The following is a 14,394-nucleotide window of genomic DNA, read 5'->3' as shown; positions in this document are numbered from 1 at the left end:
GGAAGAAGAAATTTGTGACTAAAGATGAACTAGAGACCATTACTGATCACAAAATAGAAAAATTTTGATTACATCAAATTAAAAAGCCTTTGTACAAACAAAACTAATGTAAACAAGATTAGAAGGGAAGCAAACAACTGGGAAAACATCTTCACAGTTAAAGGTTCCTTATAAAAGCCCTATTTCCAAAAATATATAGAGAATTGACTCTAATTTATGAGAAATCGTTTACCTCCAACTGATAAATGGTCAAAGGATATGAACAGACAATTTTCAGATGATGAAATTGAAACTATTACCACTCGTATGAAAGAGTGTTCCAAATCACTATTGATCAGAGAAATGCAAATTAAGACAACTCTGAGATACACTACACACCTGCGATTGGCTAAGATGACAGGAAAAAATAATGATGAATGTTGAGGGTATGGAAAACTGGCACTGATGCATTGTTGGTGGAGTTGTGAACAAATCCAACCATTCTGAGAGCAATCAGGAATTATGCCCTAAAGTTATCAAACCATGCATACCCTTTGATCTAGCAATGCTACTACTGGCTTATCAAATCTAGAAGGAAGGCAGTTTGTAGTGGCTAGGGAAAACTGAAATGAATGGATGCCCATCAACTGGAGAATGGTTGGTAAATTGTGGTAATGAATGTTATGAATATTATTGCTGAAAATGAAAGATGAATACAGAGAAGCTTGAGAGAATTACATGAACTGATGTAAGTGAAATGAGCAGAACCAGAAGATCATTATATACAAGACAACACTTAAGAGGATGTATTCTATGAAGGATTTCTTGACAAAGAGACCTAAACTCAGTTTGAATTGATCCATATGGAAGAAGCAGCTAGGACCAAAGAAAGAACATTGGGAAATGAACTAACTGTTTGCATTTTTGTTTTTCTTCTTGGTATTCTACCTCTGAATCCAATCCCTGTAGCAACAAAGATCTCTTCAGTTCTGACACATATATGTATCTAGTTATACTGCTATATATTTAATTATATAGATCTTGCCATCTAGGAAGGTGGAGGGAGAGAGGGTTGAAATCGAACAGAAGTGAGTGCAAGGGATAATGTTGTAAAAAATTATCCTGGCATGGGTTCTGTCAATAAAAACTTATTATAATAATAATAAAAAACAAAAAACAAGAGAAGAAACATGTCAATTAACAGTACAGCAATGAAATTAACTTTTAAAAATATTCATTTTTTAAACGAGTACAGAATGTCAGAAAAATCAGTGAAAACCAAGAACAACATCCCAGCAAATTACTCAACTAGAAAAAATTTTTAACTAATAGAAGTAAAAGTTTAGTGAGGGGAGGAAAGAAAAACTTAAAATTAAAAAAAAACTTATAATATTACAATTATAAAACTCCCAATTTTGGAATAAAAATGAATATTTTATCTCATCAAATAACATGAAAATATTCCTCCAAATAGTGAAAACCAGGATCAGAGTCACAATTCAGAAGACACAGTAAAGAAAAATATAATACTGAGTTTACTCAAATATATCTTTGTTAAGTTTCAATATTATGACAATATGATAATGACTTACAAGCTGTCAAGAAAGATCACGTGTGCAAGAGAGCTAATTAGAATTTCACAAAATTTTTCTCCAAAAAATAAGAAAAGAACAAAATAAGGTAAAATATGACAAAAAAATTAAAGAACAAGAATAAAAATATTAGTATCACAACAAAGAAAACATTATTTTGAAAAACAAGAGACAGACTTTAAAAAATGGATACAACTTTAGTAATTCAGGGGGAAAGGGCTATCCTTAAAGCTGCTTTAACTTTGATAACTGTTAAGAAAATAAAAACTTTTAAAGATAGAAAGATCTGGCAAAGATCTCAGAAACTTTTTAGTGTGTAACCAAAGGGATATCCAAGAAGTGGAATTAACAAGTTTTGTTTTTTTACTTTTTTCTGAAATCAAACCTAAATTTGTCTCTTTGAAAATTCAACTTATTACTCTTGGTTCTGCCCTTTGGGAGCAAGCAGAATAAATCTAATACTTACTCTTACATGCTAATCCTTCAAAATTTGAAAATAGCTAATCTGTCCTTTCTGACTCTTCTCACCAGATTCTACATACTCAGTTCCTTCAATCCAAATTCAACTAAACTAAGTCTCTGCATCATACACAGATAGACGTCTCTCCTCTGCAAGCTTTCCAGTTTATCTAAATTCTTCATAAACTGAGACTTCCAGAACTGAACATAATACTCTAGAAGGGGTCTGATGAAGGTAGAAAAGAACTATCACCTCATAGCATTTGGGGATTAGGGGAGGCAGGAAGCCACCACATCAAACTCTTTAATTATGATGATCTTTGAAGTCCACTACAACTCTCAGATATTTTTCAAATAAATTGCTATGTGCCTTACGTGTCTACTATATAACTTGCCTATTCCTTTCTCATATTTTCTGCAAAATATATATTGAGAAAATAAATACATATTCTCATAAAAATTTTACAGAGGTGAGAAAGTAGTCACATGAGACAAAAGATTATTAATGTTTCCCAAGTGTCTTTTTGGGGTAATAATATCACCTATTATTTTCATCCATGGTATTTTGGTCTCTTGAGATTTCTTGAAAAGTAATTTTAGTTATCTTTAAAATTGTGTTGTCTTCTGGTGACCATTGGTTAAGGATGGTTATGTCTTTTTAGTCTATCCAATGAAGTCCTTTGCTATTTAAATCCCCACAAGCCGGAAGCTCCTCAGGTTCCATGAGCAAATGTTAGGAGCTGGGATGGCTCCCAGGTGCATGTCTGGGCCTCTCCCTGGTGGGACTAAATAAATGCTTTCTCTTTATAAAAAAAATAAAAAATAAATAAAAAATAAAATTGTGTTGTCTTTATTTAGGTGCTGACACTTTGCTAGACTTATGTTTTTAAGTGTCATTTTTTCCTTATCACTCCACTGATATGCAGTAGGAAAATTGTCTTTTTTTGACATTAATAAATACCAAATAACTACACAGGACAAAACAAAAAGATCATTGCTTAACCTCTATTGTTAAAAAAAAATTGATTTTCTTTTAAAGTAGTTTTCAAAGTTGTCTTGCTTAGCTATGTTTTGTTTTTCTTTCCTTCTGCTCTTATCTTTACATTAAAAAAAAGACAACTGCCTCAATGACACTCTTTTCTTGCTCTTTTTTTTTTACATCCTCTATTTTTTCTCACCATCCTACCAGCTATCACTGAGGGAAAAAGAAAAACAAAGTCCTTGTAACAAATATACATAGTCAAATGAATTCCTATATTATGTCTAATTTGCATCTTAAATCCATTATTTATCAGGAGGTGAATAGCATTTTCATTTGTCTGAATTCACAGCTGTTGCTACATGATAACTACTTTCAAGTCTTTCAAAGTTTTTTTCTTTATAATGTTGCTATATAAATCTTTTTTTATATATGGTTCAGCTCACTCGTATTTTGTATCAGTTCATGTACATTCCCAGATTTCTTTGAAAAATTTTAACAATACAATAATTATATTAATATATCATAATTTATTTGGGCACTGCTTAACTGAATGGATATCCCCTTATTTTTCAAATTTTTGCTACTACAAAAAGAAATATTATGAATTATTTTCTACCCATGTTTTTTTTTAAACTTTAAGTACAGTCCTAGTAATCAAATGGTATGCATAGTTTGGTGACTTTTAGGATATAAGTCTAAATTACTTTCCAGAACAGTTAGGTCAATACACAGCTTCACTGCCATCACTGAAGAAAATAGATCATGATACATTATCATGTTTGAATCACGTCATTTTCCCATCTGCTTCATATTTACTTTTGTGACTATGAGTGTCACAATTCATGGATTTGAGAGAAAAAACAGGATCATTAAAAGATTAAAATAATTCCCAATTCCTAACAAATTTACTGCAACAATGTCCACTATGATAGTGACACAGTAATTTCCCATTATCCAACCTCCAAAATGTATCTGTTCTTTGCTTTCTAATCATGACTCATTTTTTTCCTGCACTATTTTAATAGGTCTTTAATAAAATATCATCTTTCTATCCTCTCTAATCAATATTCACATAGCTATTATATTTAACTGTTAAGATACATAAGTCTCATTAGATAACTTCCACTCTTTATTGGTTTCCTATTGCCTGCTTAAACAATAACAACTAAACTCTTTTACCTGGTTTTTTATACTATCTCCATTCTGGGACCAATTTCCCTTTTCAGCCTTATTTAATAGTATTTATCCTTATCAATGATCCAACCAAACTATATAATTTCTCAATCTTCCCCAGCAGCAAAAGAGAAAAAAATTTTAACAGAAAAATGGGGCAAGAACTTATACCCATGCTTTTGTACAGGATGTATGTTATGGGAGGAAAACATTTTCTATCTTTCTTTTTGTATTATTAACATCCTTTCTCTGCTTCAAAACCAAGTTCAGGTATCATGTCCTTCATAAAGTTTAGACTGATATTCCTATGTCATGATTGTTCTCTCCTGGTTTTCATAGCACAACTTCTGTATTTTTCCTCTGTTTTATATTTTATAATGCTCATCTGGATACATATCATATCATTCCAATTAAATTAAAAGCTCCTTAAGGCCAAAAACTACATAATTTTTAAAATTGTTATATCCCATCATCCTCAGAATTTGGCACAGTGCCTCACATAGTAGGCATTTTAAAAATGTCTACTGAACTTTTTGTTGAAGTAAAATATTACTTCAATGGTGGATGAAAGAACAACAGCCTATAAAACACACAATTCTTTATGGCCTAGAATTCAAATTTCTAAATTTTGTTTCTTGTACCTTGAAGGCATTTTCCAATAGAGCTTATGGTCTAAAACTCATTCATGGTAGTATTTTCTCTGTAATTTTACAAGTAAGAAGGGGTTCTTTACAAAACTAGGACAGTATATGTAATTAATCTCCTAACTTAAACATGAAAATACAATTAAAGAAAGCATTGGTTTTCTTTTTATGAGATCTATCTTTATATAAACTATATTGCTAATAAATTGTAAATAATCAAATGAGTTTCTAGACCTGGTGTTTGAAATAAATTTTCTGGGAGTGGATTCTCATCCATTTCTTGTAGGTCATCTTTGTCTTCAGGATCCTAGAAGCAAAGAAAAGCAAACATATTAGAGAAAATGGGAAATCTTGTTAATAAATGGATTTTAAAAACTTTGTCTTCATATTTTCTTCATCATGGTAATGTATATTTTTCCCTGGAGAATAATAGGAGTGGCATTGTTTTAAGGGAAGTTCTGTCTGTTAAGAATTGTCCCAAGAAGAGGTTATCATGGCATTGTGTGGACCAGATTAATCACAAGATTGTTAATGAAAATACTGTAAAATGAAAATAACTCCTAAAACTACATATAAATGCTAGTTATTACTATTGTGAACAGAAATTAGAGACCAGACAGATGGCTTAAAGGCATGAGAGGATGATAAAGAAGTTGGGAGCTAAGTGGATACCACTTATTCCCTCTCTCATTCTTCACACCTTTCTTTGCAGAGACTAGGTCCCATGCCTACAATGTACTCCCTACTCACTTCCCATCTCACAAAATCTCTAATTTCTTTCATAATTCGGCTCAAATGACATTTCCAACAGAAAATCTATCTTGATCTCCCAACTTTTAGTGACTACCTTTCATAAATAACTTTTCATTCACTTTGTATCCATTTTATATTTACCTTTTTATTTACATTATTTCCTCTCTCCTTAAGGGCAAGAACCATTTTATTTTTATTATTGGATCCCTAGCATCCAGTACATAGTGTCTACTTAAAAAGGCAACTAGTAAGTTCAATCCCACTTCAAATATTTACTAGCTATGTAACTCTGGATAAGTAACAACATTTCTGAGTCTGTTTCCTCATCTCTTTATGATGGGATGATAATAGTACATATCCTTACAGCATTGTTGTGAGGATCAAATAAGATAATATATTTGAAATTATTATTTTTTGAATTACACTGAATATTGTTTTCTCCAGAAAAAGGGTTCCCTTTCTCCTCTTTTTGACATTTACTCACAACACCACTGTGCCAGTTGTAAAAAGCTAACTCAGGGAGCTAGGATCACTGAAAACCAGCTTAAAGAGCCAGGAAAATAATAATAGAATATTAAGACAGTCTTCAGAAATAAGATTAGCTTTGGTGGAACTCTGCATAGATAGATTTTTAAAGATGTGGGCAAATGAAGTAGTAAGACCTTTCCACATTTTTTCTAACAGTAAGCCAAGTGGCTCACTGATTCTAACGAGCATAGATCTTGTATTTCTTATCACTGATTTATTAGGTACACGCTATCCTAGATCTATATATCCTGGATTTCATGAGTCACTCAATGGCCCAAGACTTAGTATAACTGTTTGAGGGTAATTATGTATCTCAAGGCATAAATCACCACCTTTCCACCATTCCAATGATCACCATTCTGATGCCTATGGAATGGGGCTGGGAATCTTTCACTAACTGAGGAACCATAAGATGGAATCTTCTCTATTACTACATTAGATACACATAAATCCAATGGCAAAAAGGATGTTTTAACATTTAACAATTTAACAATATAAATATCAAGGAAAGGAATCAAATAATAAAAACAATCTCTAAACCTGTTCAGAAATGGGCACAATCATTGTTGGTGGAGTTGTGAACAAATCCAACCATTCTGGAGAGCAATCTGAAATTATGACCAAAAAGTTATCAAACTGTGCATACCCTTTGACCGCAGTGCTACTACTGGGCTTATACCCCAAAGAGATCATAAAGAAAGGAAAGGGACCTGTATGTGCCAAAATGTTTGTGGCAGCCCTGTTTGTAATGGCTAGAAACTGGAAAATGAATGGATGCCCATCAATTGGAGAATGGTTGGGTAAATTGTGGTATATGAATGTTATGGAATACTATTGTTCTGTAAGAAATGACCAGCAGGATGAACACAGAGAGGCTTGGAGAGACTTACATGAACTGATGCTGAATGAAATGAGCAGAACCAGGAGATCATTATATACTTCAACAACAATACTATATGAGGATATATTGTGATGGAAGTAGATTTCTTTGACAAAGAGAAGATCTAACTCAGTTTCAATTGATCAATGATGGACAGAAGCAGCTACATCCAAAGAAAGAACACTGGGAAATGAATGTAAACTGTTTGCATTTTCATTTTTCTTCCTGGGCTATTTTTATCTTCTGAATCCAATTCTTCCTGTGCAACAAGATAACTGTTCGGTTTTGCACACATATATTGTATCTAGGATATACTGTGACATATTTAACATGTATAGGACTGCTTGCCATCTGGGGGAAGGGCTGGAGGGAAGGAGGGGAAAAATCAGAACAGAAGTGAGTGCAAGGGATAATGTTGTAAAAAATTACCCTGGCATGGGTTCTGTCAATAAAAAGTTATATTAAAAAAAAAAAAGAAGAAGAAATGGACACAATCTCGTATACTTCCCCCAGAATGGGGTTTTCGGTATTTTTAAAAAGTCAAGTTAAGTATCCTTTCAGAATTTTCTCAATGCAAATTGTCCCGGTTGTACATTTTTAGCCTTGAATATCAATAAGGCATTTATTGAATGCTAAATTATTCAGAATGAAAAAACAGAAAGAAAACACATGATATAAAAATATAAAAATCATGTTAAATTATAATCTGAAACAGTAAGCCAATATATCCTTTTTAGTTACCTTGGAATCAGGAGATTCTTTTGTTTCTGTTTTCATGCGAAGAATTTGATCTAAATATTTAGATTTTTCTTCCCATGTTTTCAAATTTCTGTATTCTTTCTTCATTCTGTCAAGCCTAGTGAAAGGAATTAGTTGATTATATATATTTAATATATTGGTAAGGGTATTCATATAAAGGATTCTAATTAGAGACATAAGCTATGCTGGTTATAAAAAGAGAAAATTCATTATTTTTATAGGATTGTAGGGTTCTCAGACAGTTTAGGTTAAATGAAATGGAATAAAGCAGGTTATGTAAGCACATCACAGGAGTCTATGAAAGTCAGTGGGAAGGGTATGAACCCTGAATGATTATACCTTATTTATGCAGCATCAGCATGGCTCAATCCTCGGGAAGAATTTTAATTTCTCGGCCTTATGATGAAGATCTTGTGCCTTTCCCACAAATGGATAGAATGTGACCATGTATGATCCTAGACTTTTGGCATCTTGTTAGTACTAGGAAAGCTCCATATTTCTACTATAATTTTACATTTTTATGACCTGAGAAATGTTACAGATTAAGGGAGGTCTTTATACTGGCTTTGAGAATTGGCTATCACTGTAAATCCTCCAGATTCCCTAGTCACACTAATTAGGATATATAGAAGTTGTAAGAAATCCTACATCTCAACGAAATCAATTTAGAGAAGTTTATACCTTTATCCTTAAACAAACACAACACACAACTGATCAACTAGTCCTACAAAGTCCAATAAGATTTTTATGTCAACATTGCTTTACTAAAGTGTTCTGCTCTTGTACACTGTGGATCCCCCCTTACTTGTTGCCTATGGAATGGGCTGGGAATCTTTCACTAAGTGAGGAATCATAGGATGGATACAAATTATAAGCCCTATTTAAGCACACCCTTTACAATAACTGGTAAATAACCAGGGAACACAGATTGCATTTTGTCTTCATTTTGCTTTCTTTAATCTGAATCACTTTATAGAAATCTTTATTTTGTGCTTTTCATATTTGCTATTTTTCTTTGTACAAAAACCCCCTCTAATACATCAATATGATGCAATTTGGCAATTCTCAATTATAGTCATAAAAGCTGAAAAGAGCCCAAAGATCACTTACTTTTAGATAATTTTTCATACTGGCTTATTTCCTGATTTTTTTCTATTACAAATAAAGCTCTTGTGAGTATTTTCAGACAGATGTGTTTCTTCTTTGAATAAATATGCTTATGAAATATCTTAGAGATTATTTGACTAAATCCTATGACCAAATTTTATAATCCCTATTTTTGTTACCAAATTACTTTCCAAAAATATCAGTTTAAGCACACTCATTTCCCTACAAGTTTCTCAAAATTGAATTTTATGTTTTTAAATTAAAATTAGTTTAAACTAAACTATCCAGAGATATAATTATGGAGACAATGTGGATTGAAGCATACTATTTTCACTTTTTTTGTTTTGTTTTTTTCTTTCTCATGGTTTTCCCTTTTTGTTCTGATTTTTCTTTCACAACATGACCAGTATGGAAATAGGTTTAAAATGATTTCTATAATAGATTGCTTCCTGACTTGGGAAGAGGGAAAGAGGGAAAGAAGGAAGAAAAAAATTAGAACTAAAAATCTTACAAAAATCAATTTTGAAAATTATTTTTATATGTAATTGGAAAAATAAAATACTGTTAACTAATAATTCTTCAAAATGCCAATTGCATGAGATTCTTCTCACTGATGAAAACTAATTATTCAATATCCCACATTTTCATGGAGGATGGATGGAATTGGTAAGAGGTAGAGAGAAGAGTTCTTTTTTTCCTACTCTTTTTTTCCAGCTTTGAGAAAGATGACTTATCATTTAGGTTTTTTAAAAGGAAAAACTATCTGAGAATAAGCTAACATTATCCATGGAATTAGTATATCATGTTCCTATGTGCCCAGCTTGTTTAGACTTTATGGATTTTCCTTATGGTGAAAGTTGAAACTTTTTTTCTCTTGATTAAGCTGCATCATCACACTCAAAGCTTATCCACTCTGTATTGTCTGGGTGAATTCCCTAAAAAGTACTTTCTCTTATTTCTGTTTTGCCATCTACTTGGATAAATGGATTGGTTATGTGCATTCATTATGGAAATGGCATTTGTTGGGAAGGGAATCAAGCCTTGGATATAGCTTGGGCTCCTTCTTATTCCCTAATAACAATTAGGCTTGAAACTAAAATTTACTTCCCTTTGACAATTTAAATGTGTAGATTTAATTCTAGTTCAGCATTCCCTCTCTATGAAGAGACACCCCAATTTCCTACTTCCTTTCTTGGAAAGAACCATTGTCCCAAGTTTTTGTCCCCATATATTGATGTTTCCAGTTTAATGGACTGTCCATCTAACATATCATAATCTAAATAACAGACATTCACAGTTTTTCCTACATAGATTATAAATTTTTTTAATGGTTTGGAATCTCACTAAAGCAAATGCAGCATTATTTGTTTTACTTAAGTCAACACAATATCTTCTGTAAACAAGAATATATGGAAGACCTAACCATTTCTTTTACTTAAGGAATTTCTCTTCTATTTGAACTTTGTCCAAGACTTTGTATCCTCCATCAGAGTGGCTCACAATTCTAGTGACTATATTTCCCTGACTTACATCTTGGTGCTGTAGGAAACTGATTTCTGATCTCAACATTATTGCTTTCTCTCTCCTTTGTAAATTGTTGTAATTCATCCTTCATTTCTGAAGAGGACCAGTTACATCACATGATAATATCTTTCTTGACTTGTGTGTGAATTGGATTGAAGTGAAAAAGACTTGCACAAAGTTAAGCCACCATTCTTCCAAAGTCATCAAAGTCCAGTGGCAAGACAAAAATTAGGACCACTGGTAATGACTCAGGATGTTTTCTTAAATTATGTATATATTGAGAGGAGGAGCCAACATAACAACAACTCAACTGAACTCTTCCAACATTCCCCTCTAAACAAATTTAATACCTCAAATCAAACAAAATTTTTTTGGCATGGAGGAGACAACAATAAGTAGGAGTAAGACATTTTTTCAGCCCAAAAGCAATTTAGGTGGCAGGAGGGATCTACAATTCTGGGCTGAAGGCCAGTCTGTAACATCTTGAAACGCATATGGCAACATCAGGAGCAAGCCTTGGAGGTGGCTGTGACAGTGGCTGAAGCAGCTTTGAGAGCTCTCAGGCCATAGAACTTAAGAGGGTTTAGAACAATCAAAACAACTGGTCAGAAAGAGATTATAAAACACCCTTTACTGGCATCAGGTACAGGACCCTGTTGCACTCCCCATGCACAATTCTGGGTTGTAATTCCATAACAAAGAGAAGAATAAGTGCTTATAGTCACAAGGCAACAGGATTCCTGGTTATAGTTCCAACACAAAGAAGAGTGCTTGCAGTCTCTCACAAAGGATCAAGGGACCTAGTCATAGTTCCAGGGCCAAGACAAGTACCCACATTTGCAGCTGCAGTGCCTGGCACACTTGCAGAGCAACAGGCCTGAAGAGCAGTGACCACATCTCTCTTGGGATAATACCATCTTGGAAGTAGTGAAAACTAAGAGGCCTCCAGAACGAAATCTAAAAATAGAAGCATACAAAAAAAGCTGAAGCTTGGAACAGTGACCCCCCTCTCCTTATCCTGGGAGTAGAGCCCAACTTTAACATCAAGTAAAATGTCAAGAAATAGGCTAGAAAAATGAACCAACGACAACAACAAAAATGAACATACTATGATGACAGGAAAGATAAAGACACAATTGCAGAAGAAAATTGCATCAAAACAGTTACAAAAAAAAATTCTAAAGGAAAAAATGTGAATAGAACACAAACCCAACAAAAATTCTTATAAGAGCTTAAGGTTTTAAAAAATCAAATAGGAGAGGTGGAAGGAAAAATGGGAAAAGAAATGAACTTGGTACAAGACAATTATGAAAAGAGAATCAATAGCCTGGTAAAAGAAGCAGAAAAAAATATTGAATAAAATAACACCTTAAGATATGTACAGGTTAAAACAGAGAGCATAAACATAATGTAGTTGATGTAGACACCAGATGCTGGTGGGCAACAAAAGTTGGAGTTCGGTCATGTGAAAAATTCACAATGGCCATTTTTTTTTTGGCAAAAGGTAAATTCATTTAGGGGAATACGTTATAGACAAAATGAAGGGATACATTACACACCAGGGATGGTGAATATGAAATAGATTGAGAAAGCACGTGAAAAACAAGTTCCTCAGTGGAATTTATAATTACCCAGTAGAAAGGGAGCAACCCATGAGATTGGGGCATGCCCTTAGCTGGCAGGTAAAATCTTGAAAGAGTCATAGCATTCTAAAAGAGTGAGTTAGCTATAGGGAGGAGAAGTGGGGTTGGGAAGCATAGTGAATTAGGCATGGAATGTGGGGACAATAAGGAGAAAGATACCATGAGGCAGACTGACCCAAAGGAGGGCAGCAGCCATGGGATGGCCCATAAGTAGATTTTACAGGGAAAATTTATCCTCAGGGACATGACTGGGATTTCTGTCAGGGCATGCCAAGGTGAGACTGCTCAAGACCTCTCCAGAGGGTGAGTTTCAGGGGTTTGATGTAACATAGATTTCAGATTGGATGACCTCCCACTAGGGAACTAAACTTATCTCTATCAGAGCCTTCTCCCTGCCTGCTTCAGGCGTATGTACTTTAGTTTCTCTGTGCAACACACCTTTCAGAACCTGAAATTCATCAAAATCAATATTTTGAAGTCAGTTAGCATCACATTGGATTTAGCAGTTTTCATGTTAAAAGAGTGGAGGAATATTATATTCTATGATGCAAAAAAGTTTAGATTACAACCAAGAATAACCTACCCAGCAAAAGTAGAGTATAATGTTTTGAGGGGAAATGGATATTTAATGAAATAGAGGACTTTCAAGCATTCCTAGTGAAAAGACTTGAGCTAAATAGAAAATGTGACATTCAAACAAAAAAGTTAAACATGAGAGAGAAATCATAAGGAAATCAATTAAGATTAAATTGTTTATATTCCTACATGGGAACATGATAATTGTAACTCCTAAGAAATTCTCATTATTAGGGCAGTGCTTCCTCTTCTCCCTTCTTCCTCCCACCCTACTACCCCCTTCTCCTGACAATTCTTTTTTCTCATGTAGTTTTCATTTATGATTTCTTAAAATATAATTCTGAAAAACCAGGTTAAAGTCCATTTGGATTCAAATGGAGCAACCTGACTATATTTTTAAATCCAAATCACTCTGATTCTCACTGATTGGCCAATAATAGATCTCAGCAAAAGCCTTATTTGCTCACTGTTTGGGTTGTCATGACTAAAATGAGTGTAAACAGAAAATTTTATTCTGGTCAGAAACTGAATCTTTCAAGAATGATTCTTTTGAGAAGGCAAACTAGGCCATCTTTGGTCTCATTCTTACTTCACCTTTAACCACTGAATAGGTATTGCCACAGACAAACTGAAACCTGGGAAAAACTTTAGCTTAAGAGGACCAAGGTTCCCCATTGCATCTGGAACCATTGTTACTCCTCCTGACCTTTTTTTTTCCTCATTGTACTTTGATGATTCTGGAGGAGTATATGAAGTTGATGACTTTGCACAGTCCTGGATCATTTAAATTCAACTTACTTGCAGGTCAAGACACCAGCCTCCTGATGTCATCTTTGAGAACAAAGAACAAACAACAATTCTCCTAACATTAGCTCACAATCTCCCACTAAAATGCTTCCTCTTAATGGTCAGTTCTTTAGCAAAGACATTTACTCAAACAGCACAGCAGGGAGAGTAGTTACAAAGCAACACCCCTAAAACACAAAGAATCTTAGAAGAAGAGTGAATGTGATCAGTGGAAAGGAAGGAGGCCCGTGCAGAAGAGACATATGTGGTCAAGGTGACTCCCAATGACAGAATGGCAGGTCACCTATGACATCCCAACAGAGCTTGGTGGTGATGGACTAATCACTCTGCTCTTCATCAGGCTCAGTGGTACCTGCCCCTGTATGGGCTTATTTGCAGGTTACTTGGCTGCCTCCTAGTTGTGTCTAGGCTGACTGGCCCTAGGCACTTTCTAATGACCATTTTTTCTGAATAGATTGAACTGCTGAATGCCTTGAGTTTGCTCTCAGATAAATAACTGGTCTTCCATATTCAGGCCCTGGTTTGGCTAAATGGCACTGAGCTCTCTTTATGCTGGAATACTTCCAATTTTTTTTCCAGCTAGGGCAACAAACTCTTAGCTTAAGATTAGTGTCTCTCAGTTTACCTCGGGATAGAAAATAGAAGTATTGCCTCCATTACTCAACAATTCTCCCAGGTTCCATAGCTCTTTACCTCAACAAATCACTCTACTTTTAAGGATTTAAGAGGATTAGTTTTATTTTGTTCAATTCCACTTCTTAATTCTTTGGAAATCTTTATAGATGAATGGCTAGAGTCAGCAAGAAATGTCTATTTTGCATATGAAAATCTTTTTCTGTACGTTTAAATGTTTCCATCCTTTCATCCTGAATACATTCAGCTTTTGTTGAAGTACTTAGGGATCCCTGCCTGTTCACATATCCCCTATCCTCAAGATAAACTGCTAGGAATCTCTGTTGTGACCTCAGTTTCTAACTGCCCCTGTTCT

The 14,394-nt window shown here is 34.0% G+C and overlaps 1 protein-coding gene across 3 annotated transcripts in view; it reads right to left on the bottom strand.

The window, feature by feature from the left end:
- Nucleotides 1–14,394, bottom strand: part of C2CD6 (C2 calcium dependent domain containing 6) — a 128,610-nt gene that overhangs the window by 42,295 nt on the left and 71,921 nt on the right. For all 3 annotated transcript variants that reach the window (XM_031958327.1, XM_031958326.1, XM_031958329.1), the window contains exons 10-11: nt 7,732–7,846; nt 5,064–5,136 (exon numbers count right to left, since the gene is read on the bottom strand). In XM_031958327.1, coding sequence (XP_031814187.1) covers nt 5,064–5,136; nt 7,732–7,846 — 188 coding nt within the window. The remainder of the gene's footprint in view (nt 1–5,063; nt 5,137–7,731; nt 7,847–14,394) is intronic.

Source organism: Sarcophilus harrisii, chromosome 3 (genome assembly GCF_902635505.1).
Source record: "Sarcophilus harrisii chromosome 3, mSarHar1.11, whole genome shotgun sequence".
NCBI lineage: Eukaryota > Metazoa > Chordata > Mammalia > Dasyuromorphia > Dasyuridae > Sarcophilus > Sarcophilus harrisii.
Note: the sequence above shows the minus strand (reverse complement) of the source record. Positions and strands in the feature narration are given on the sequence as shown.